We start from the raw sequence: 26937 nt of genomic DNA, 5'->3' as shown, positions 1-26937 counted from the left end.
TTAAGCAAGAGCAAACTTAGTGACCTGCATAAGATCCGTTTCGATAAAAGTAGCAGCATCAAGATATGGAGAGGTAAAGTAGGCAAGAGCTAGAGACACTTATTTAAAACATGCACACCCTCCTCAGGCGTAAGCAGGAGGAACTGTTAAGAAGGTAGTATAGCTAAATCACACCTTCTATAAGGGCTGCCTTTCTAGAATACAGAAATAAAACATTTTACCTGGATCACATGTTATGTCTTTTACTGAGGCTTCTCCCAGAGAAAACTCTGACCCATTTCCATCATGCCTAAAATCATTGCTTAGATGGTAAAACATTTTAAAAACTCAAATAGAACAAAAATATCGGCTACTTCAAGTTCTTTATTAAAAATACAGGCTGCACATTACCCAAATTGTGGGAGCTGTCACTGAAATACAGGAAGTGAGGCAGCATCAGACTTTAAGAACACTTGGCACTTATTTACCCGCAGACCTGAAACCCACACCCACCAAGAAATTTCTTCAAAGCTGGGTGCTAGACTGACTCTTCCTGTGGTCTTCTGTAGTTGTATATTCGCCTTTGGGCCTTTCCCCAGAAGTTTATCATCTCAGTTGTGACAGTAGGAGGGGGCACCATAAAGTGGCACTGCATTGAGAGAAGAGGGAACTGTTTCTTTCGAAACGAGAAATGGGATGAAGCTAATGGAGGATTTGTAAAATGTTTCTAAGTCAAAGGTTTTGCTAAAGTCTGAGAAGTGGCTTTTTCCCCCTCTGCTCCTGCCAGAACTACCAAGCAGTCTCCTGCAGCAGCTAAGGAGCTTCAGACTTCCCAGGAATTGACATCTCGTGGCTGCTGGCCAGGCTGGGTAAAACAGTTACCACAGTCCTCTTTGCTCTATGGCTAGAACATGCTGCTTTGGAATTTGTTTGCCCCCTCAGAAGGAAAACAGGAGAAATGGCAAAGAGATAAAAGCAGGGCCATTCAGAGAGGGTAGGAAAAGGTCAAGTTAAGTTGGTAGAAAACAAAAACCACCAAAGAGAACCAACTTCAGGGAGCATAGATTAACCGACCATGGCAGAAACACCCTAGCAGGTGGCAATTCTCTGAGATGCACATGCTCTTGTGTTTTAAGTCAAGACACAAGTAAAGTTAATATAATTTGCTTTAAAAAATGTGTACAAAGTAAATACATGATCTAGAAGTTGAATTCAGGCAAAAGCCCCGCCTGATTCCATTGGCTAAGCCAGACTTAGCTGTATTAACCTACTTTAAAAGACACCCTTACCTACCACCTTCTGACACCTGAGTTAATGAAAATTTCTATTATTTTGAGCTGGGAGGAACTGAATGGAGCAAATGACCATCAATTAATAGGTCTGGCTTCTTGTGAGCAAATGAGCTTTAGAAGGTCAGGGCTTGCCTAGACATAGTTACCAGCAGCATCCTCTCATGAGATCAAAGAGAGACCCTTTAATTTAAGGTCCAGGAAGGAGAACCATTCTTCATGTCAGAAAGCTCAAAGGCAGCTGCAGGGCAGGAAAGGATAAAATGGTGCCCTTGAGTACTTGGTCAATGAAGAAATGGAGATGTGGCAGAGCAGTGGGGGAGGTCGTTACCAGTGAAGGTGGGAAAACCCCAGGCTTATTGTGGGATCTGCCACTAACAAACTTTCTGAGCAAAAAAATTATTCTTATGACTTCTAATAGAGCATTTTAAAATCCAGAGTGTCAAACCAGCGGAGTTAACTTAGTCGAGCCAGTCAATCTCCCTCTTGGAGACTAATCTCCTCATCAGCAAAGTGAGGGTGCCCAGGCAACGGTCCCCAAGATGCCCTCACAGACTAATATTTTGAGTTGATGGGCATGAGGCCAGTCATAGGTAGCGCACTGGGGGATGCAGAGCCACCAAGAGAGAAGGGCAGTGTCGAGAGGACAGGATTTCCCTCCACAGGAACCAAAAGCCACAGGGAATCTGCAGGGTTCCGGAAGAAGGCCCCTGCTGGGTGACCCCATAACAAAGCCACCAAGTCACTTACCACCTCAATAGGAAGCTGCTTCCCTGGGCTGGGGAAGAGTCCATCCAGACAACTTGGACCCTGTGCTCCGGCCCTCTCTCCAGAAGGCTGGGACCAAGGGGAGTATGCTCCACCAAGTATTCAAGGAAGCTACACCAACATCCAGAAATCAGAAAAGGCTGAATAGGAGAGAGTTTCACCCCACTACCTCTAGACATCAGATTACACCTTCAACACACACGATGAGCCCAGCAGCAACCCACATTCTTGGGACCAAACACAGCAGGAGACAGTGACCCAGAATAAAAGAATAATATAAACATAAAATGCTAAGGGAATAGCGAAGCATCTTAGATCCAGCTGGAAACAAGCTACTGAAGCAAAAACTCCACTGCCCAAATGGTTATACAATTTGCAGCCTCCGGAGAAAAAAGTGATCACACTCTTCTCAGTTGCTATGATTAACGCGTCTGCACAGCATGTCAGAAGGGTGGAAGAGAGCAAGAGCCCACACACAGTCTCACACATGCACCCTCTGCAGATGTTAAAAAATCTCCATGGGGCCGGGCACGGTGGCTTAAGCCTGTAATCCCAGCACTTTGGGAGGCCAAGACGGGTGGATCACGAGGTCAGGAGATCGAGACCATCCTGGCTAACACGGTGAAACCTCGTCTCTATTTAAAAAAATACAAAAAAAAACTAGCCGGGCGTGGCGGCGGGCACCTGTAGTCCCAGCTACTCTGGAGGCTGAGGGGGGAGAATGGCGTAAACCTGGGAGGCGGAGCGTGGAGTGAGCTGAGATCCAGCCACTGCGCTCCAGCCTGGGCGACAGAGTGAGACTCCGTCTCAAAAAAAAAAAAAAAACTCCATGGATTAGATGCTCATATTAGTCAGAATTTGAGAAATGGGAGAAATGAAGGGACCATGGCAAAAAAGGGAGGATTAAAGCAAGCAAGGAGATTTCTTCCTTCTAACCCTTCACCAACTTAATCAACATACAAAATTAACATCCCTCCTTTCTTTGCACAATGAAAATGAGCACATAATCCCCAGTTACATAATTATCAGTTATTAAAGAAAGACATTAAATTTTTCTGAAAGTTGCTTAACAAAATGTCAACTATTAGATCTCATTTGCAAAGTAATCCACTAAAATTTAAAATATGTATGCGCTTCATCCAGCAATTCTACTCTTAGAAATCTATCCCACAGAGATGAAAGTATCAGCACATAAGGACATATGCACAGGATGTCTGGTGAATAATTGTTCCTGATTGCCAAAAACTGAAACAAAGTGAACGGCTATCAATAGGGAATGAGCTTGGCCCATACCTATTCATTAATTAGAGTAAGTTTGAGCTATGTTTGATGGCTTATAGGAGTTTCTACAAAGTATCAATGAGTTAGAAAAGATACAGAAGTCCACCTAATATGATCGTTCTAATAAATGATCTAATAAAGCTTATGTATGTATATACAATATACAATATAATAAAGCTTGCACATATATATATATATGAAAACAGAAAAACATGAAAATGTTTGCACTAAGTCCATGGTTCTCAAACTTCAGCACATAGCAGAATCACTTGAAAGTTTTATTAAAACACAGATTGCTAGGCCCCATCCACAGAGTGTCTGATTCAGTAGGGCCAGCGTGAGGTCTGAGAATGTGCATTTCTGGCAAGTTCCTAGGGATGCTGATGCTGCTGAGAACCACTGCAGGCAGTGACTCTAAGGGTTAGCTCAGAGTACAGGAAGGGGAAGTATAAAACGAGGGTGAGGGGAAATGGGGTCCTGTCCATTATAATAAAAATAGCATTTCCATATAATTCCTTATGAAATATCGTGTGTGTGTGCGTGCGTGCGTGTGCGTGTGTGTGTATACATTTGCCAAACAAATTTTAGTGTTTACCAAAATACTAATAAAGTTCTCTCAAAAGAAGAATTTCGCCAGGCGCAGTGGCTGATGCCTGTAATTCCAGCACTTTAGGAGTACAAGGTGGGTGGATCGCTTGAACCCAGAAGTTTGAGACCAGCCTGGGCAACATGGCAAGACCCCATCTCTACAAAAAATACAAAAATTAGCCAGGTGTGGTGGCACATGCCTCTAGTCCCAGCTACTCTGGGGACTGAGGCAGGAGGATTGCTTGAACCCAGGAGGTGGAGGCTGTAGTGAGCCAAGATCCCACTACACTCCCCAGCCTGGGTGACACAGCGAGAACTTGTCTCAAAAAAAAAAAAAAAGGTAGAACTTCAAATGATCTTCACTTTCTTTTTAATAATTTTACTTACTATTATAGTCTTTATAATAAGTGTTATTTAATCATTTTAAATGAAGCCATTTTAATTGAGGAAAAATGGAAAAATCTTTGGAACCAACAGTTTCTCAAGCAAGACTTTTCTGTTTTATTTACGGCACTAAACCGATATTTTGGAAAGACTAGCATTAATTACACTTTACAAACAGTTTTTGTTTTTGTTGAGCTAGGGTATTACTCTGTCACCCAGGCTGGAGTGCAGTGGTATGATTATAGCTCAGTGCAGCCTTGAACTCCTTGGCTTAAGTGATCCTCCCACCTCAGCCTCCCAAGTAGTTGAGACTATAGGCTTGAGCCACCACACCTGTTTGTAAAGACAGAGCCAGCCTGTTGACCAGGCTGATCTTGGGAGGACTAAGTAGCCTCTCAACGTGCTGAAATTACAGGTGTATGCCACCACACCCAGCCAATTATACTTTATACAAAAATAAAATATAATTAATATTTTTAAAAAGGAGCTCTTGGATAAATAAGTAGGATGCGTATTTGTTTTATAACTCTCCTTGATTTACAAATTTAGAGAAAACTCAATATAAAAAGTAATCAAAAAGCACTCATTAGCAAAAATACAAATTGGCCTGTAAATGCAAAATCTCTTCCTCTCTCAGAATTTAATTAAATGCCCAGTAAGCAAAATCTCTCCTCGTAAGCTGTCCTTGCATTGTTTCCTATCTCTTTTTACATGTAAACTGGGAAAAAGAAGACTAAGAGCAATAATCTAAAATTATCTACTTTCTCATGGCAATGTGAAATTTAAAAATAAAAACAAAATAGAAATATCTTTATAATTTCCAGTACAGAACTTTTAAGCTCCCAAGTGGTGTCAACTGAAGAATTTTAAGCCAGAAAAATAAACACCTTAGGTTGATTCCATTGATTCTAATTTACAGTTTTCCAGGTTTTTGCACTTCTCATTAGTTTCACCACCACAACTCTTTTTCTAGCTTAAAATATACCTCCTAATACTATTGTACCATTCAGCCTAAAAACTAAGCCTAGACTTCAAACCAGACTGTAGGCCTCTGCATTTTATTTGTTTTTTTGTTTGTTTGTTTGTTTGTTTTGGTTCATTTTGTTTTTTTTTTTTTTCTCCTTGGAATAAACAGGCTAGACTTCTAGTGCTGCTCCTTCAGTTTCCTTTCAAGCACAAACGCAGGAAGCTGCTTAGAGACTAAAAATTGGATTTGCAATGCTTATATATATCCCTAAGTTCCACAAAGTGATATTATAAAGCTCTTGTCTGCCAGTCTTGCTAACTCCTGCTTCTTCTCTGATCTTAGTACAGTGTTTCTCTTTTTCTGCAACTGCAACTCAAGGAACTGCCATGGATTCTTTTAAAAATTAGACTAAAGCTGGCCATGGTGGCATGTGCCTGTAGTCCCAGCTACTGGGGAGGCTAAGGCAGGAGGCTTGCTAGGGCCCAGGTGGTCGAGGGTGCAGTGAGCTAAGATCGTGCCAGTGCACTCCAGCCTGGTCAACAGTGAGGCCCCATCTCAAAATAAATTTTAAAAAATAAATAAATAAAATTTTAACTGAATCTGTGGCTGAGTTCAGGAATATCACTATATCTCCCAGAAGAAGATAGAGTCTCCTTCCTAAAAACGAGCAAACAGAAATGAGCCAAAAAAAATTCTACAGCACAAGAGACAGAGCCAAAGACTGCACCTCCTTCTGAAACAGATTCCTGAAAGGTATACAAAAATAATAATAATAATTCTTGCATTGTGCTCATAATAAAACGTAAAAGATTATCTCTATAAAACTATGTGAGCATAAAATGGCCAAGATTTGACAATGCTACATAAAAACTAAAAGTGATAGAATCAAAAATTGTGCTGGCAAGCAAGGAAAAAAACAACTTGATGCTACTGAAAACTTAAGTGGAAAACAAAGATAAAAACATTCTTGGCTGGGCGCAGTGGCTCATGCCTGTAATCCCAGCAGTTTGGGAGGCCGAGGTGGGTGGATCACAAGGTCAAGAGATTGAGGTCATCCTGGCTAACATGGTGAAACCCTGTCTCTACTAAAAATACAAAAAATTAGCCAGGAGTGGTGGTGGGCCCCTGTAGTCCCAGCCACTCAGGAGGCTGAGGCAGGAGAATCACCTGAACCGGAGAGGCTGAGGTTGCAGTGAGCCAAGATCGCGCCACTGCATTCCAGCCTGGAGACAGAGCAAGACTCCACCTCAAAAATAATTCTTCCAGAATGCAACCCTCCTTTCTCCCCAAAAAGAAAAAACAAAATCCAATCTTTGGATATTAGTTGTTCTATCTAGAAGGGGAAAACAATAGTGGAAGAAACAATCTTTAAAAAGAAAAATTGAAAGTGTTCTTTGTCAATCCAAGCAAAATGCATGGGGAATTTAAGAAAATATTTACATCTGTAGATTTTCTATAGGTATAAACATGTCTATCATCTTCAGGAAAGATTCTCTATAGTGACCCGACAAATAGAGACAAAGAAGCATTTTAGCCATAAAAACGTTACAAGAATTCCATCAAAACAGGTTATAAGCAAAGAAATAAAAAATCACCTATAAGACCCATCTGAATGAGGTGCCCTTTTTTGAGAGGTGGGTAGAAATTGGGGAATAATTTCAATCAATTCTTTTCCTTCCTGATTATTGTTCTACTTATGTAATCTAATTATCCTTCAGGTAAATCTTATTAATTTATATATTTTTTAAAGTCTGTTGTAATTAGATTTTTCTAGGGCATTAACATACAATTATGCATAGTGTTATTTTATAATTTTAATACAGCCTCCCAATATGTAATGGACTCTTCACAATTTCCAATGGAGAGGGTACCTTTATTATACACTTGACAGAGTTATTTTAATTTGTTTTTCCAAAAGAAATAGTCAAAATAACTAAGTAGGATTACTAGAAGTACATACATTAAAGTCTCCAAAATTAAGAGATCCAATAAATCACAATCAAATGAGAAAACACAGTATCAACTAAATAAATGTCAAAAGGACCCTTGCTAAAATTCAACACAGATACAGATAAAACTCTGGAAAAATCTGTATCAAAATGTCAACAGAGCTTATCATTCATCATGGGATTAAACATGAGGTTTTAATTTTTTCTTTTTGCTGTGTCTCTTTCTAATGTCTTACAATAAATATATATAAATAAAAAATATTAAGGGTTTATGAACCAAAATATAGTAAACTAAGAGAAACTAGAAGTGAATATTTATCAAACCTCTGAAGATAGAAGGGCAGAGAGCAGTTTCTTCCCCAAAATACAGAAACAAATTGTAGGAGAGTTTTGAGTCTGCTCTGTCTGCACATTACTCATTTGGTAGATTTTGGTTTAAGACTTGTTTTCATTATAGCATATCTCTACTGACCTCTTACTGGATGAGGCCAGGTGGCTAGATTGGCTTAAGTCAGTTTGCAATAATATTGACCAAAAATGTTAAATTAAATACAAAAAAAGGTATACACTCTACCATATGTAGTAAGAGTCAGTTATGTTAAATATATTTCATATATTTTATCTAAGATATCAATATTTATAACATACATTTAATATTCTACTAGAAAAGAAAAATTTCCAATTAGGATATAATTTTTAATTTACCTAGAATCAAAAGATCTTTTCTAAATTAATCTATACGTACATTTTTATCATGTAACATGCTGTTATTTCCATGTCTTGGCCAGGCGTGGTGGCTCACCCCTGTAATCCCAGCACTTTGGGAGGCTGAGGCAGGTGGATCACGAGGTCAAGAGATCGAGACCATCCTGGCCAACATGCTGAAACCCCATCTCTACTGAAAATACAAAAATTAGCCAGGCGTGATGGCACGCACCTGTAGTCCCAGCTATTCGGGAGGCTGAGGCAGGAGAATTGCTTGAATCTGGGAGGCAGACGTTGCAGTGAACTGAGATCACGCCACTGCACTCCAGCCTGCCAATAGAGTGAGACTCCATCCCAAAAAAAGAAAAAAAAATTCCATGTCTTTCTAGTTACATAGTAACTTTGCCTTATAATGCTAGATCATGGTGAAGTCATTTTGAAAGCAATTAATTTATGTAGTACCAGCAAAGTATATAAACTGAAATGACAACAATATGAAACCCTGTGACCAAGGTAACACACGTATAGGTAATGACATCTGCCAGGAAGCATAGTGAATGTAAGAGCATCTCAATTTTAGAGATGTTAAAATGAGAAAAAAAAATTACACCTTAAAATTGATAAAATATATCAATATTTTAATATAATAACATTATCCATAGGGGGTGAGATTATGACATTTTCTTAACATTTTGCTGTCCTTTTCATTTTACCCTAATCAGCATATTTTTTAATAACTAGAAAAACTTGTTTCTGTTTTTATTTGGTTCATTTAAATCTCTTCTCTTCTTGGGCAATGTGTATTAGTTTTTCCCCAAATCTGGTCACAATCTAGTAACTCTATGTTCAAAACAGCTACATGAGGAGGTTGGTCAGCTACAAGGCTTCTATCATGATTAGGCTTGTGGATGTATCTGTTTTGAGGTAGGGAAGGAGGGTGGAATGAGTAAGGAATAGGAAGGCACACACAGAAAAAACAACAGTAAGATTTGGGAGGTCAGGCGCGGTGGCTCAAGCCTGTAATCCCAGCACTTTGGGAGGCCGAGATGGGTGGATCACGAGGTCAGGAGATCGAGACCATCCTGGCTAACACGGTGAAACCCCGTCTCCACTAAAAAATACAAAAAACTAGCCGGACGAGGTGGCGGGCCCCTGTAGTCCCAGCTACTCGGGAGGCTGAGGCAGGAGAATGGCCTAAACCTGGGAGGCGGAGCTTGTAGTGAGCTGAGATCCGGCCACTGCACTCCAGCCTGGGCCACACAGTGAGACTCCGTCTCAAAAAAAAAAAGAGAGATTGGGAGTACTTTACAATTTAGCCTCAGATCAGCCTTTTTTTTTTTTTTTTTTTTTAACCTTTAATCATGGCTGGGCCAAACCCTACTGTCTACAGGCACATTTTATGGCCTGAAAATCACAACCTAGAGAGAGTACTAGAGATCACTGGGCAACCCAAGGGGCAACTTTTCTACTATTCTGGAATCAATTTGGTTCATGACTCTGTCTTCCTCCAGAGAAGTATGTGTGGTGTGTTGAAGGGAGTGAGGGTGAGTGAGTAGGAACTTGGCTGGGTAGTGAAGTGTAGGAAGTGGATGAATCTATTCTCATCAATTGAGGATTCTGATTAAATTTGTTCCAATTCTGGCCAGGTATGGTGGCTCACACCTGTAATCCCAACACTTTGGGAGGCTGAGTCATTCGGATCACGAGGTCAGGAGATCAAGACCGTCTTGGCCAACATGGTGAAATCCTATCTCTACTAAAATACAAAAAATTAGCTGGGCGTGGTGGTGTGTGCCTGTAATCCCAGCTACTTAGGAGGCTGAGGCAGGGGAATCACTTGAACCTGGGAGGCAGAGGTTGCAGTGAGCCGAGATCCCACCATTGCACTCCAGCCTGGCGACAGAGCAAGACTCTGTCTCAAAACAAAACAAAACAAAACCATTTCAATTCCTTGAAATTTTGCTCTAAACCCTGGTTTCCTCACACATTCAGGCTCACCTGCCCAGGTCTGCCCCACACCAACACAGTTCCTTTCCAACAAACAAAGTTTTGTTTGAAATCAGAAGGAAGGAGGAGAGATGAAGCCATCTGCCATTTTCTGTGTGAGGAAACAATCTGTTCACTTCCCTGTTAACCCGAGGAGTTGTTCTCAGAATGGCATCCTCCTGGGCCTAGACGGCACATTTAACTACAAATCGCATTGGGCATTCCTGTCCCCCAGTGCCAACTCCCACTTCTGTTTATGTCCCAGCACTTTTTGTTTGAATTCTTATTTCATACTTTTAGCTGACACAATTATCATGAAACCTTCCCCTCAAAAAGACACACAGAGAAGTTATTGACTATTATCAGGATATTATCATAAAATAATATGTTCACACACCACTTATATGAGTGAACTGAGTGTTTCTGAGTCCAGAAATTACAGTTAAAAAAAATACTGAGGGAAATATAAAAACCAGACTTCAAAATAGGAGCCAACCAGTTTTAACAGGTTCCATGCAAATACTTGAACTAGACAGTAACGCTCAGTGTGTTGTTTTTAAAAAGCCTTAACTCAATAGCAAGAAAAACATTTCTCCCCACTTCAGTCACATGGTTTGGAGTTAAGAAACAGCCCCTTGGACCTGAAGCCCAGTGCTTAGCAACTTACGTAAAGAGGTGCTTCGCTGCAGCTCAACTCCATGGCTTTCGCATCTGCAATGAAAATAGTAAACAAGAGCAGTTATTGCAGGAGGCCCCATAGAACCGACCAGCTGAGCTCTCCCTGTCCTGCCCTGCAGTTATCAACATTGTGGAGGGAGGAGCAAACTCATTAGATAGGAAAACTGCAGAGACAAAATATAAAAGAATAAAGGACTAACATGCTATCTAAATAAAATATCCTCTCGAGAACACAATATGATGGCCTCTCAAAAAATTACACGTAGAATTACCATATGACTTAGCAATTCTACTTCCAGGTATATACCCAAAGAATTGAAAGCAGGGACTCAAACAGAAATTTTTATACCTATGTTCATAGCAGCATTATTCACAATAGCCAAAAGATAGGAAAAAACCCAAATGTCCACTGACAGATGGATAATCAAAATGTGGTATACACATGCAATGGAATATTATTCAACCTTAAAAAGAAACAAAATTCTAGTATGTGTTATAACATGAATGAGCCTTAAAGACACTATGCTAAGTAAAATAAGCCAATCACAAAAGGACAAATACTGTATGATTTGACTTAAATGAGGTATCTAGATAGTCAAACTCATAGAAAAAGAAAGTAGAATAGAGATTACCAGAAGCTGGACATTGGGGAGAATGGAGAGTTATTTAATGTCTATAGAGTTTCAGTTTGGGAAGACAAAGAAGTTCTGGAGATGGCTGGTGGGGGTGATGGTTGCACAACAATGTGAATGTACTTAGCTCCACTGAGTTGTACCTGAAAAAATGGTTCAAATGGTAAGCCTTGTACATATGATCAAAATAAAAAATCATAGTAATTATAGTACATGTAGTGTCTACAGGAGGCAAAATAAAAATAATTTGAATTTGAAAAAATATATATCCCACCACCTTATTATTTTATATTAGTTTCCACACATATGGAAACCCTGTGACCCCAGACACTATCCCATAGACTGCTCCTAAAATAAAAATATTTCAGAAAGCCAAGAAAGGTCAACATAAGCATGTTGAAAGTTTCACCTATGTTCATCGCTTGGCTTACAGGTAATTCCAAAGTCAGAGTCCACTTTTGGCCAGGTGAGGCAGAACAGCACAGTGACAAGATAGTTCTGTTGCCTCCCTTACACAGATGGCCAGAGAGTTCAGCTGCATGATTGCATGGGTAGGATGCAGCCGACTGTCAAGCTAACCAACCTCTCTGCCAGGTGTGTGCACCTGGATCTGCTTCTGGGTGTGCCTGCCCCTTTAAAAATAGCACAGATGGATGGATAAACAAAATGTGGTGTATACATACAGTGGAATGTTATTCAGCCTTAAGAAGGAATACAATTCCAACAAATGCTACAAGTGGACAAACCTTGACAACATTACCCTAAGCGAAATAACTCAGACAGAAAGGACAAATACTATATGATGCCAGTTATATGAGGTATCTAGAGTAATCAAACATGAGTTTGACATGAGAAGCAGGAAAAAAATGATTGGTAGTTGCCAGGGGTGGGGCACACAGGAGTTTATTGTTTATTGGATATGGACTTTCAGTTTTGCATAGATGAAAGTGTTCTGGAGATGCACAATGGTAATGGTTTCACAGCAATGCGAATATACTTACCACTACTGGCCTGTGTTAAAAATGGTTAAGATGGTAATTTTTATGTTGCTTATTTTGCCACAATTAAAAATTTTAAAGTAAACAAATAGCACTTAGAAACTTGTTTCCTACTTAGAAAAAACAAAAAACCCAGCATCACTCACTGAACACCAACTGTGGGCCAGGTATTACACAAAGATAATAGACATGCCTTCTGGGTCCACCAGAAAGTGGTCTAGCCTTCAAGGAGTTCCAAGCTGAACAAAAGAGAATGAAAGATTGGGAGAAAGGGAGGAGCAGGTTGCATGAGAATTCTAAATGGGGCAGACAGGGAGACTCCCTTGTCCCTGCACCCTTGCCTCCCTCCCACTGCACGGTCTGGGTTCCACTCCTTAGACCAAGCCTGGCTCTGTAACCTCTGCCTCCCAGGTTCAGGCGATTCTTATGCCTTAGCCTCCCAAGTGGCTGGCATTACAAGTGTGCACCACCATACCCAGCCTCAGCCCTGCTGCAGTAATTTAGGGGCTTCTCTTAAGAATGAATTGTAGGGCTGGGCACAGTGGCTCACACCTGTAATCCCAGCACTTTGGGAGGCTGAGGTGGGTGGATCACCTGAGGTCAGGAGTTCAAGACCAGCCTGACCAACATAGTGAAACCCCGTATCTACTAAAATACAAAAATTAGCTGGGCATGGTGGCAGGCACCTGTAATCTCAGCTACTCTGGAGGCTGAGGCAGAAGAATCGCTTGAACCTAGGAGGCAGAGGTTGCAATGAGCTGAGATTGTGCCATTGTACTCCAGCCTGGGCAATAAGAGTGAAACTTCATCTCAAAAAAAAAAAGAATGAATGAATTGTGACATTTAGTACAGTAATCCCCAAAGGATATACTTGGCAAGAAAGCGAATATGAAAAGTTCTATTTTAGGTATTTTTTATAAAACCATTAAGTTTTACTAATACTTCATATACACACTGGTGATAGCACCCTCCTAGGTCCCAAGTCATGTTTCCTGAGACATCTTGAGAGATGACTGAGGGTCCTACAAGGCAGAGGGTTTGACAACAGGGCCTTTCTCAATTTTATTTAAAATATCATGTCCTGTGGCAGTTTATGTGGACCCACTTAAATGGGTTTATAGATTATAATAATCCATTTATTATTGTTACTATTTGAAACAGTATCACTCTGTCATCCAGGCTGGAATGCAGCCGTACAATCATAGTTCACTGTAACCTTGATATCCTGGGCTCAAGCGATCCTTCCTGCTTCAGGCTCCCACATGGTTAAGATGATAGGTGTGCTAACTTGTATTTTTGGGGTTTTTTTGTAGAGATAGGGTCTTGCTACATTGTTTAGGTGGTCTCAAACCCCTGGCCTCAAGCGATCCTCCTGCCTTGGCCTCCCACAGTGCTGGGATTACAGAAAATAGTCAATTTTTTTTTTTTTTAAGAAAAGACAGAGTCTCGCTCTGTTGCCCAGGCTAGAGTACAGTGGCGTGATCTCGGCTCACTGCAAACTCTGCCTCCTGGGTTCAACCAATTCTTGTGCCTTAGCCTAGCAAATAGCTGGCATTACAGGCATGCACCACCATGCCCAGCTAATTTTTGTATTTTTTAGGAGAGACGAGGTTTCACTATGTTGGCCAGGATTGTCTCCAACTCCTGACCTCAAGTGATCTGCCTGCCTCAGCTTCCCAAAGTTCTAGGGTTACAGGTGTGAGCCACCATGCCCGGCCTATATTCATTAATTTTTAATGAAACTAACTTTACAAACCAGAGTCTGAGAAACTTCAAATGAAAGCTAATACTAACAAGAATATGAAAGAACTGAGACTCCTATTCCAAATATAAACTGTTCACCAGCCACCCATAAAATAAAAATAATGGCCAACCCAGGAACATTAGTAAGTTGATCCCTCCAAAATTCGAAATTATCAAGAAGGCATTTAAAAAATTTATATCCACTAGCACATACTATGATCCTCATCTTAAATGTCTGCTGCACTTCAATATATTAGCAATTTGTCATCTATGTTTATAGTCATGCCTTATACAATTCCAGTCTTTCACAAAATTTGCTTGACGATAAAATTAGAAGATCCTTGGCCAGGCGCGATGGCTCACGCCTGTAATCCCAGCACTTTGGGAGGCTGAGGCGGGCAGATCATGAGGTCAGGAGATCGAGACCATCCTGGCTAACACGGTGAAACCCCATCTCTACTAAAAATACAAAAAATTAGCCGGGTGAGGTGGCAGGCGCCTGTAGTCCCAGCTACTTGGAGGCTGAGGCAGGAGAATGGCGTGAACCCGGGAGGCGGAGCTTGCAGTGAGCCGAGATCTTGCCACGGCACTCCAGCCTGGGCGACAAAGCGAGACTCCATCTCAAAAAAAAAAAAATCCTTATGTATTTTTGTACATAATCCTAGTACTTTGGGATTTCCACTTAATAGCCCCCACCCAAAACAATGCATTACTATAGGAAATGTGGTAGCTAAAAAAAAAAAAAAAAAAAAAAAGCAGAAATAGCAAACACTTGGAACCAACCCAAATGTCCATCAATGATAGACTGGATTAAGAAAATGTGGCACATATACACCATGGAATACTATGCAGCCATAAAAAAAGGATGAGCTCATGTTCTTTGCAGGGACATGGATGAAGCTGGAAACCATTCTGAGCAAACTATCACAAGGACAGAAAACCAAACACCGCATGTTCTCACTCATAGGTGGGAATTGAACAATGAGAACACCAGGACACAGGAAGGGGAACATCACATACCAGGGCCTATCGTGGGGTGGAGGGAGTGGGGAGGGATAGCATTAAGAGATATACCTAATGTAAATGAGGTGCAGCACAGCAACACGGTACAGGTATACATATGTAACAAACACGCACATAGTGCACATGTACCTAGAACTTAAAGTATAATAAAAAAAAAAAAAGAGGGAAAAAATAGTTGAAATAATACAGAGAAATAAAGCAGCAAACTAAAATGTATTCCTTGGCCAGGCTCAGTGGTTCATGCCTATAATCCCAGCACTTTAGGAGGCTGAGGCAGGTGGATTGCTCGAGCCCAGGAGTTTGAGACCAGCCTGGGCAACATGACGACACTCCATCTCTGAAGACAAAAAAGATAAAATGCATTTCTTTATGAGTAAGACTATGGAAGACTGTTGAATATTTTAAAAAACAAGTCTATCAGAGCAAATTCGATTGTGCAAGTTTGCTGTACACTTAGAAAAAAGTACAGATGTTTTCCACAACTCAACTTGTGTGGCATTTGCTAGATTTTATCTGATAATAAAATACACTCACATTTTTTTTTTAATTTTTATTTTTATTTCAATAGGTTTTTGGAGAAACACGTGGTGTCTGGTTACATAGATAAGTTCTTCAGTGGTGATTTCTGAGATTTGGGTACACCCATCACCCGAGCAGTGTACACTGTACCCAATGTGTAGTCTTTTATCGCTCACTCCCCTCCCATCCAAAACCCATCATTTTAAGTGAGAATATGGAGACATATTCTGAAGAGTGAATTACATTTTTTCGAGATGGCATCTCATTCTGTTGCCCAGACTGGAATACAGTGGCTCAATCTCCGCTCACTGCAAGCTCTGCCTCCCAGGTTCAAGTGATTCTCCTGCTTCAGCCTCCTGAGTAGCTGGGACTACAGATGCCCACCACCATGCCCAGCTAATTTTTGTATTATTAGTAGAGATGGGGTTTCATCATGTTGGCCAGGCTGGTCTTGAACTCCTGACCTCAGGTGATATACCCACTTCGGCCTCCCAAAGTGCTGGGATTACAGGTGTGAGCCACGGTGCCCAGCTGTGAATTACTTTTTTAATAAAAAATAGTGTTCTACATCACACACTGGGGCCTATCATGGGGAGGGGGGAGGAGGGAGGGATTGCATTGGGGAGTTATACATGATATAAATGATGAATTGATGGGTGCTGACGAGTTGATGGGTGCAGCACACCAACATGGCATAAGTATACATATGTAACAAACCTGCACGTTATGCACATGTACCCTAGAACTTAAAGTATAAAAAAAAAAAAAAAAATCATATAAAAAAAATAGTGTTCTATCAAAAACTGTTTAAGTACAACCACTGGTAAGGCAGCTGCTCTTATAAGAAGTTTAAAAAACACCACACATGAGATTCATTCACTTTGTCATTTATGTGCAAGGTACTGCAACGAAGAACTTGGAGCCAAAAGCACAAAATGTTCTATGGGACATTAATCAATCAACATGGTTAATTTTGTGGAAATAAGAAATCCAATGTGGTCAAATCTTTGCAGTGTATGTAACGAGATGGGAAGTAACCATAAAAATCTATACTACATTGAGATGTGCTGGTTATATTGCAGCAAAGTACTTTAAAAAGTTGTCAAACTTAAACATGTACTATATAATTTTCTCTTACAAAAATAGAAGTGTTATAAACCTACTGGTTTTTCAAACAATTAGCCTGTTCCTTCAAGAAAAAAGTAATTTTCTTTTTCTTTTTTTGAGCTGCCATTTCAAAAAAAAAAAAAGTGATATTTTAATAAGTGAAAGAGAAAAAAGAAACAGATTATAGATAGTACATGCCACAGTAAGAACTTTTTTTTTTTTTTTTTGAGACAGAGTCTCGCTCTGTGGCCCAGGCTGGAGTGCAGTGGTGCAATCTTGGCTCACTGCAACCTCTACCTCCTGTTCAAATGATTCTCCTGCCTCAGCCTCCCAAGTAGCTGGGATTACAGCTGTATGCCACCACACCCAGCTAATTTTTGTATTTTTAGTAGAGACAGGATTTCACCATGTTGGCCAGGCTAGTCTCGAACTCTTGACCTCAAGTGATCTGCCTGCCTTGGCCTCCCAAAGTGCTGGGATTACAGGCATAAGCCATCATGCCCAGCCAGTAAGAACATTTTGAAAGAGTATCTGTCCATGTTTCCATTGATTCTGTTGCAAAAATAATAATAATAATAATTTAAAGTTTGCTACCCACAAAAGCCCTCACACGGCATTCTGTAAATTTTTAGAGAAATCTATTTCTAACTTTTTTTTTTATCTTCCAAAGGGAACATGTCATGGAGTTTGACATCAGGCTGGGCAACATAGCAAGACCCTGTCTCTACAAAAATACTTTTGAAATTATCCAGGCATGGTGGTGCATGCCTGTAGTCCTAGCTACTCAGGAGGCTGAGGCAGGAGGATCTCTCAAACCCAGGAGCTGCAGGCTATAGTGAGGTATGATCATGCCACTGCACCACTGCCCTTCAGTCTGAGCAACAGAGCAAGACCCTGTCCCCAGTCAAAAAATATATATATATATATACATATACATTGTTACAGTAATATAATTTATAAATGATTATAAATAAATACATTAAATAGGATACATGCCAATCCCCCGCTTTTTTTTTTAACTTGATAAGGGTACATTTTGAAGATCTGCCCCAAAAAGTGAGCCTTTTTCCCTAGTTGTCAAGCTATAAGTATTTTTCCCAGTAGTTTTCCTTCAGCCTTTGTAGAATGAGGCATGGCCTGTGGCGTGTGGCAAGCTCACGGGAGCCCATGTAGTTGTGTATTTACACAGTGAGAAGGCAGGCTACAGTGGACTACAGTGCAAAGTCCAACATCACACAGTTTCACGAAGGACCCAGATGCCAACGCTTTGCACTTTTCAGTCAGGAAGAAACCAGCTGCATCAAAGGCCTCCCTCAAATTTGGATTATACTATGATCTCAGCAACAGGTGAAAGGTCAAGGGCTAGACAATGTTATTTACATTTCACTTTATATCCAATAACTTATATTTCATTATTCACTATTTTACCATTTGCCATTTTTCAATACTGAAATGTAAAAACCATTTGAACAGCAATTAATTTTGTTTTTGAGAGCAAGCACTTTTCACTCCTTGAAAAAAAATAAAGTCCCCACAGTTCTCACCCTCGGTCCTAATCCTTCTAAAAGCCCTATAGAATTTCCTAGGTTAATTGTAGAAAAAAATATGCTAGAGCAAAATAAAACCATGCAACTTCAAACTGAAATATATTTTAAAATTTTATATTCTCATTTGGATTTTCCCCAAGTTAATTCCTCTTTCACAGTAGAGCACTGAGTTCTGTGCTCACTTGCAGAGTCACGTAGCTAAACCATGCTATGCCTCCTTTCACACCAAGTTTGACAATAAAACAAGTTTGTATTTGCTAGGCAAGTTACAACTGCTTAAGTCCTTGATGTGGTGTCACTTGTCACTATATAAATGCCACCCTCTATATTTCCTTTTATCTGTGAAAGTTTGAGTTCTTCATCTGCAATTACCAAGTTTCTCATAGTCAAGTACTTAAAAAAATTATACCACATTTTCCAGAAATGTTTCTTGGGACATAAAAAAAAAAAAAAAACAAAGTATTTCCAAACATTTGCTGGCAGACACCAGGGAATAACTTGGGGCCTTAGTACACATCCAGAATTTTTACGTTTGTTCCCCAAGTGGAGGAAGCTCTTATAAAAAGAACGTCAAGATACAGTATTACAGACTTACGAGGAATACATAATATCCAAATATCTTTTATTGCTTGTTAACTCTAAAAAAAAGTATTAGACTATTTTAAACAGGCTAAAAATGTTTTTAATAGAAGAAGAAAGTAAATATAACATTTACACAGAAAAATATAATTCTTGACTTTATGAAATTCTGAATTTCTCATTTTTGCATCTAAATAAAATATTCTAAGGCAGAATTAATATAAAACCTATGACTTTAATTTTGTCTTTGTATATGTCAATAAACATTGGTTTGTGTGCCTTTTACAAAACTAATTAACAGGTAATACTCAGGCACCTTGCTCAATATTCTACAAATATCATCTCAGATGATCCTTTTAGCAGCCTTGAAAGGAATATATAGGAAGTCCTTGTTACTTAACTATTCCTTTCCAAGTCCCTGTCATTACAAGGTTATATGAAGAAGCCAATGCTATCTACACATAAAAATACTCAAAAAGTAAACTGAACACTTGTATTATAAAATAAAGCTTATGCAAGCAACTGCCTCCCTGTTCATTCTCTATTCCCCTGCCTTTACTCCACTGAATGCTGGCATCTATTCTCTAATCATTCCATACTTAGAGAGAACAGATTTTGTGTATATTGTTTGTTTGCATTGGTCTTGGTGTTGTTACTGAATGGTGTAAATAAAAGACAAATCAACTTACAATACATTTAGAACATTTTTTAAAGCATGACATTTTAAATAGAGTATCATGAGAACTGCTGAAATCACATATGAAGCTATTATTCAATGAGAATTTAACTTGATAAGCTTGCCACATGCCATTGGCCATGCCTAATTCTACAAACCCTGAAGGAAAACTATTGGGAAAAATACTTGCAGCTTGACAACTAGAGAAAAAGGCTCACTTTTTAGGTGCAGATTTTCAAAATGTACCCTTATCAAGTTAAATGAGCCCTTATCAAGTTAAATGAGAATGTGGCAGAGACCCATTAACAACTTAAAAAGAAAATCATGATAAGACAAAGGTTTCAAAGGTAACAGTGTCCATATTAAAGGAATAAGAGCACCTTCCCCCTCCTTGAGAAAATGGAAGAAGTTTTTGGGTATTTCTAATAAAAATGACCCTCATAATCATACTTTGAAAATCAAATGTGAGGCCTGGTGTGGTGGCTCATGCCTGTAATCCCAGTACTTTGGGAGGCTGAGGTGGGCAGATCACCTGAGGTCAGGAGTTCAAGACCAGCCTGGTCAACATGGCGAAACCCCATCGCTACTAAAATAATACAAAAAATTAGCTGGATGTGGTGGCAGGTGCCTGTAATCCCAGCTACTCAGAAGGCTGAGGCAGGAGAACCACTTGAACCCAGGAGGCAGAGGTTGCAGTGAGCCAAGATTGTGCCATTGCACTCCAACCTGGGCAACAAGAGCAAAACTCTGTATAAAAAAAAAAAAAAATTAGCCCAGTGTGGTGCTGGGCGCCTGTAATTCCAGTGTCTTGGGAGGCTGAGGCAGGAGAATAACTTGAACCCAGGAGAATAAAATTGCAGTGAACCGAGATCACACCATTGCACTCCGGCCTGGGTGACAAGAGCAAAACTGTCTCAAAAAAAAAAAAAAAAGAAAAGAAAAGAAAAGAATATGTGACAGTGTAGATTGTATATATGGTGTAGAGTCAATCAGTTTGATCAGAAAATTTCATACCCCCTCCTTAATTAATCATATACTACACACACAGACACACGGTTCATGTTCTGTTCATTCCTAGAATTACCACAAAATTGAAAAATATAATTTGCATAAGACTACTTAGTTAGAAAACAGCAGAGCTGGTGTTCAAATGCAGCCTGCTCCAGAGCCTGTACCGCTCACCATGATCCTATGTTCCTTTTTAGCCAAGGAATTAAAATATAAACTTTACAAATATGCTTATTTTTCATACTTTATTTTCATTTTCAGAAAATGGAACCTCAGGCAAATCTTTTTTCCACCACTGCTTCCTATGAAATGTTGGTCCCCGTTTTAAGGAGATTCACATTAAGGGACTTTCCCTGTGACCCACTCAGTAGAAAAAAAAAGTTTCTTCTACTGTACTTTCACAACATGCTTCAGCAGGGGGTGGGGAATTTCCTTGCTTGTTGAAGCAAACAAGCAATTCTGCAGCAGACAGGAGCTGGGTGTCCTCCAGTTCCCACACTACCTGGAGATAGCATCAGATCCCACAGGCTGAGGGCTCAGTCCCACAAGACTGTCCCACATTTCTGATGCCAATGCAAGTCCCAGGTTGTTTCACCTGTGCTCTGACCAACTGGCTACAAATCAGGCATCTCACAACCCCCTCCCTGGGTTTGACTAATTTGCTAGTGTGGCTCACAGAACTCAGGGAAACACTTACATCTACTGGTTTATTATAAAGGATGTTACAAAGAATACAGACGAAGAGATGCATACATAGGGTGAAGCATGTGGAAAAAGGCAAGGAGCTTCCCTGCCCTCCCCTGGGTGCACCACCCTCCAGGAACCTCCACGTGTTCAGCTATCCAATAGTTCCAAGAACCCAGTCTTTTGGGGTTTCCAAGGAAACTTCATTATGTAAGCATGAGTGATTACATCATCGGCCATTTGTGATCAGTTTAGCCTTCAGCCCCCTCTTCTCCCCAGAGGTTGGGGGGTGGAGCAGAACATCCCAATCCTCTAATCTTCCCTTAGTCTTTCCTGTGACCAGTGCCTATCCTGAAACTACCTAGGGGCTTCCAGCCACCAGTCACCTCATTAGCATACAAAAATACATCATTTGGGAGATTCTAAGGATTTTAGGCATTGTTGCCAGGAAACAGGAGAAAGAACGAAGTCAAAATACTGTGTACATTTCACAATATCATACCTGCTATCTTCAGATAAGGGGACCTCACATGTTCCTGTCCTCACTTTACATATGAGGAAAGAAAAGCTCAGCAAAGTTGTGGCACTTGACTGAGGTCCAGCAGCTAGAAATGGCTTAGTAGATATAAAACCATCCTGTCTGATCCCATCCCATGTTCTCTGTAGCCTCAGCATAAAGTCCTTTTGTAACATACAACTGGTCTGAAAGCCAGTGATTTGCCTGGCTAAAAGGCAGCAAAACTTCACAGTTAGGAATACAGGCTTGGGAACAAGCTGCATTGAATCTCAGCTATGGTCGTTTTGTTTTGGGTTTTGTTTTTATTTTGAAACAGGGTCTCACTCTGTCACCTAGGCTGGAGGGCAGTGGCACAATCAAGGCTCACTGTAGCTTTGACCTCCCCAGTTCAAGTGATCCTCCCCAACCTCAGCCCTCTGAGTAGCTGGAACTGCAGAAGCATACCACCACACCCACTTTTTTTTAGAGATGGAATGTCACTATGTTGCCCAGGCTGGTCTTGGTCTTAAACTCCTGAGCTCAAGCAATCCTCCCATCTCAGCCTCCCAGTGTTGGGATTACAGGAGTGAGCCACTGCCCCGGCCTACTTTAGGTTCACTATTTTACTTTCCTTGGCCAGCTCCTCATCTGTCAAGTAGAACTAATCATAATACCTCCCCCAAAGACTGTTGTGAGGATTAAGAGATTTGACAGGGTAAAAAGAGAAAAAATTAGTGTCTACCAGAAACACTAAATGCTAGTTGCAACTATTAATTATTATTATTACTACATGTTAAGTATACAAAAGGATTTTTTAAGACTTTGAATATTTATTTCAAATAAAATCGCTCAGAATCTCTAAATATTGAACTGAGCAAAATGACTCAGCAGTAATTGGTAATTGGGGTCAGGAGGGTCTGAAATATCCCTACCCAGCTCAGCCTAAACCTGATGGCCCAGAGGAACCTCCAGGGATCAGGAATTCCAAACACATTGTACCACACAAATGTAAGACATAAAGCTCCACAGAATTTTATTTGATTTTATGGAGCTGAATGGTCCCCCTACATTTGAAAATTCAAAGGGCAGAGCAACAACTATTGAGGCAGTTCTATTTGCCACGTTAATTTGAAACCTTCTGCATTTGGAAGGAAATGCTGACTCACAGTTCCTTATACTAACCTAGGAATGTAGGCTTATAATTACATTTCACAACTGTTATACCAACTGGAGAAGAACAGTTAAACAACTGGGAGATAAGGCCAAGTCTAAGTAAAAACCTTCAATGCCAGCACAATGGAAATGGGTAGGGAGAGAGCATTTGAAATAAGTCTATTATTGAACACACAACGGTGTCTATAGACCTGTTTCAGACTGGAGTTATCTACCTGAGCTATGCAGGTCTAAGCAGCTTTAAGTGGAAGGGTTGAATTATTTGGTAAACTCAGTGGGGAGATGTCTGAAGATTAGAAAGGAAACAACACAGTAACTATTCACTAAGATCTCATTAATTCAAACTAATGGTGGTGATGGGGATAGGAGGAAGAAGGAGAGCCAGTCAGTCTGAAATTGTGCAGCCTAATGTTTATAAAGTACAAAGAGGAGCATGAGCTAGCTGTTAACAAAATGTTCCGCCAAACCTGTCACACTCACTTGTATTTCGCAGGATATATTTGCACACACACAAAGTGATTAAGCCCTTTAAAAGCTTTTTCTAAATCTATCAGACATCCCCTTTACAATCTTACTTACGCTATTAGTCTGTTTAACGTATTGTTCACGTCAACGCAAAGCTCAATCATCACTCAAGCATCATAGGCAAGATACGACCTACCAAGGTATCAATTTCCTCATTAGCAATAAATTTCTAAAATACGTCTTTCATGTCCAAATCCCAATGTACTGTCACTATGTGCAAAGCACTATGCAGGCCATCTAGGGAAGGATATTAAAATATATAGAATGCTGACTGTATCATTGATGAGCTCAAAATCTAGTTGGGATGATAGAATCTACATTCATGAGAAGCTAGAGGATGCAAGGAGGAAGACCACTGGACTGGCAGAACATGGTAATGTCAGGCAAGCATGAACAGAGAAAGAAGTTCTCTAAATGGAAAGTCTGGATTCAGTATGAAGACAGATATGGACACATGTTATCTTTAGGAAACACAAAGGAGTTTGACGGGTTGAAGCAACAGGTTTATGAACCAGAGACAGCAAACATCATTAGCCTCCTACGTTTATACATAATCCATCCCTAAAACACACATACTACATTTGTGACAAAAAATGAATAGACTCATGGGGCCAGGAGTCCTTCTGCCAGAGACCCAGCAATAACACTCTTAATTACACGTTTCCTTTTAGCCAGAATTTTCAACAACATATATTCTAGCTTTTCCTACATGTGCTTTACTTTTGCTCTCCCCTCACAATGAAATATATTACCAAGTTCTTTGGGAGGCCAAGGCGGGTGGATCACCTGAGGTCAGGAGTTCGAGACCAGCCTGACCAAAATAGTAAAACCCCATCTCTACTAAAAATACAAAAATTAGCTGGGTGTGGTGGCAGGTGCCTGTAATCCCAGCTACTCTGGAGGCTGAGGCAGGAGAATCGCTTGAAACCGGGAGGTGGAGGTTGCAGTGAGCTGAGATCATACCACTGCACTCCAGCCTGGGTAACAGAGAGAGATTCCATCTCAAATAAATAAATAAAATACATGTAATCAAGTTCAGTGAAAACCCAGCTGATACTTCTTGGGCACACCTAAGTATCTCTGTATTGTTTCTCACACCTGCATGTGATCATATCAAATTTATCAGATCCATGGTTCTTCAATATCTCATTTCTATTTCTTTATTTTCCCCTCATTTTTATAAAGGTAGAGCAAGAAAAATAATAAATCACATAGACAAGAGTCATGCTGCTAAAACTGAACTGGTAGGTACAAAAGCCCAAAAGTTCATTCATTTGCTGATGCCTAAAAGTCTGAGTTCAATATGAAAAGATTTCTTCTTGTGGAGTAGCTCTTCAATCTATAAATGTTTAAAGTAGCAATCTGGCAATGCCTCCCAGAGAAGTAAAGGAATGTATCACTGTGTAAAGAACACTTGAGTCAGGTCCTAGATAAAGCCTGGCTAAGAAACTTGTTCTTATTTTGTAAGCTACAGGGTTTCCCACTTTTTACTTTGATGAGGGAGAATAACTCTCCCTGGAGTCTTACGTGGGATTGCTGGAAATTAATGCAACACTAATTAAGCCATGAGTTCATAACATATGGTCCATCAACAAACTTTATAGAGGCCATGAATTTCATGAAATTAGATGCAAATTATTGTGCGCATGTACATTTTTCTGTTAGTATTTTATAGTTTTCATCAGATTCTCAAGGGCCCATTAGACCTGAAAAAAAAAGGCTAAGAATGTTTCTTTTTTTTTTTTTTTTTTTTTTTTTGAGACGGAGTCTCGCTCTGTCGCCCGGGCTTGAGTACAGTGGCCGGATCTCAGCTCACTGCAAGTTCCGCCTCCCGGGTTTACGCCATTCTCCTGCCTCAGCCTCCGGAGTAGCTGGGACTACAGGCGCCCGCCACCTCGCCCGGCTAATTTTTTTGTATTTTTAGTAGAGATGGGGTTTCACCATGTTAGCCAGGATGGTCTCGATCTCCTGACCTCGTGATCCGCCCGTCTCGGCCTCCCAAAGTGCTGGGATTACAGGCTTGAGCCACCGCGCCCGGCCAAGAATGTTTCTTTTAAACCATGCCAGACATCAAAATTTCTGCTCTGTGAAAGCCCATGTAAGGAGGATGAAAAGACATGCTCCAGAGTGGGAGAAAATATTTGCAAACTACATATCCATCAAAAGGCTAGTAAGCAAAATATATAAAGAACTCTCAAACAATGCAATTAGAAAATGGACAAAAGACATGGACAGACATTTCACTAAAAAGGATATACAGATGGCAAATGAACATGTTCAACATCATTAGCCATTGGTGAAATGGAAATTAAAACCACAATGAGATATCAATGCATACCATTCAAAATGGCTAACACACACACACACACAAAAATAGCGCCATCACCAAATGCTATAGCAGATGTGGAAAAACTGGATCACTCATACATTGCTGGTAGAGACGCAAAACAATAAAGCCGCTCTGGAAAGCAGTTTAGCAGTTTCTTCAAAACCGAACATGCAACTGCCACCAGCAACTGTGCAAAAGGGCATTTTCCCCTTGGAGAAATAAAATGTGTTCACACAAAAACCTGTACACGATAGCTCATAGCAGCCTTATTTGTAATAGCCAAAAATTAGAATCGGCCCTAATGTCTTTCAACAGGTTACACTTCAGTATTATGGATAACAGAGACCAGAGCAATGTATACTACATATCAATAAAAGGGAGCAAACTATTGATACATACGAGAACATGGATGAAACTTCAGGAAATTATGCTGAGTGATAAAAGTCAATCCCAAAGGTTACAATCTGTATAGTTCCATATATATAATATTTTTAAATGAAAAAATTTACAGATATGGAAGACAGATTAGCGGTTGCCAAAGGTTAGACACCACACTGGAGGAATGGTGGTGGCTCTGACTATAAAAGGGTAACAGGAAGGATCCTTGTGGTTTCGGAACTGTTCAGTATCTTGCCTGTGGTTGTAGACACACGAACTTACACAAATGACAAAATGGTATTGACATTTTAAAATACACATACTAAAATATAAGTAAAACTGGCCTAGCACCGTGGCTCATGCCTGTAATCCCAGCACTGTAGGAGGCCAAGGTGGGTGGATCACTTGAAGTCAGGAGTTCAAGACCAGCCTGGCTAACATGGCAAAACCCCGTCTCTACTAAAACTACAAAAATTAGCTGGGTATGGTGGTGCATGCCTGTAATCCCAGCTACTCTGGAGGCTGAGTCACCAGAATTGCTTGAATCTGGGAGGCAGAGGTTGCAGCTAGTGGAAATTGTGCCACTGCACTCCAGCCTGGATGACAGAGTTAGATTCTGTCTCTAAATAAATAAATAAAGTAAAACTTAGTAAACGTGAATTAGATGGATAAAATGTGTCAATGTCTATACTGGTTGTTATATTAAGACTACAACAAGTCTGAATATAGCTTTATAAAATGTTTCCAATGTGGGAACTGGGCAGAGTATACAAAGTATCTCTATTGTTTCTTACAATTGATAACATGTGTCAATGTCCAGATTGGTTATTATATTAAGACTACAACAAGTCTGAATATGGCTTTATAAAATGTTTCCATTGGGGGAACTTGGCAGAGTATACGAAGTATCTCTACTGCTTCTTACAACTGCATGTGGGTCTACAAT

At 40.1% G+C, this 26937-nt stretch overlaps 1 protein-coding gene across 3 annotated transcripts in view; it reads right to left on the bottom strand.

The window, feature by feature from the left end:
* ARHGEF28 (Rho guanine nucleotide exchange factor 28) overlaps positions 1-26937 on the bottom strand; it is a 333170-nt gene that overhangs the window by 263198 nt on the left and 43035 nt on the right. For all 3 annotated transcript variants that reach the window (XM_033179864.1, XM_033179861.1, XM_033179862.1), the window contains exon 2: positions 10564-10607. In XM_033179864.1, the coding sequence (XP_033035755.1) occupies positions 10564-10596 (33 nt within the window). In that variant the 5' untranslated portion in view covers positions 10597-10607. The remainder of the gene's footprint in view (positions 1-10563; positions 10608-26937) is intronic.

Source organism: Trachypithecus francoisi, unplaced genomic scaffold (genome assembly GCF_009764315.1).
Source record: "Trachypithecus francoisi isolate TF-2019V2 unplaced genomic scaffold, Tfra_2.0 Lachesis_group2, whole genome shotgun sequence".
NCBI lineage: Eukaryota > Metazoa > Chordata > Mammalia > Primates > Cercopithecidae > Trachypithecus > Trachypithecus francoisi.
The sequence above is the reverse complement of the archived record's forward strand: the minus strand, read 5'-3'. Positions and strand labels throughout refer to the sequence as shown.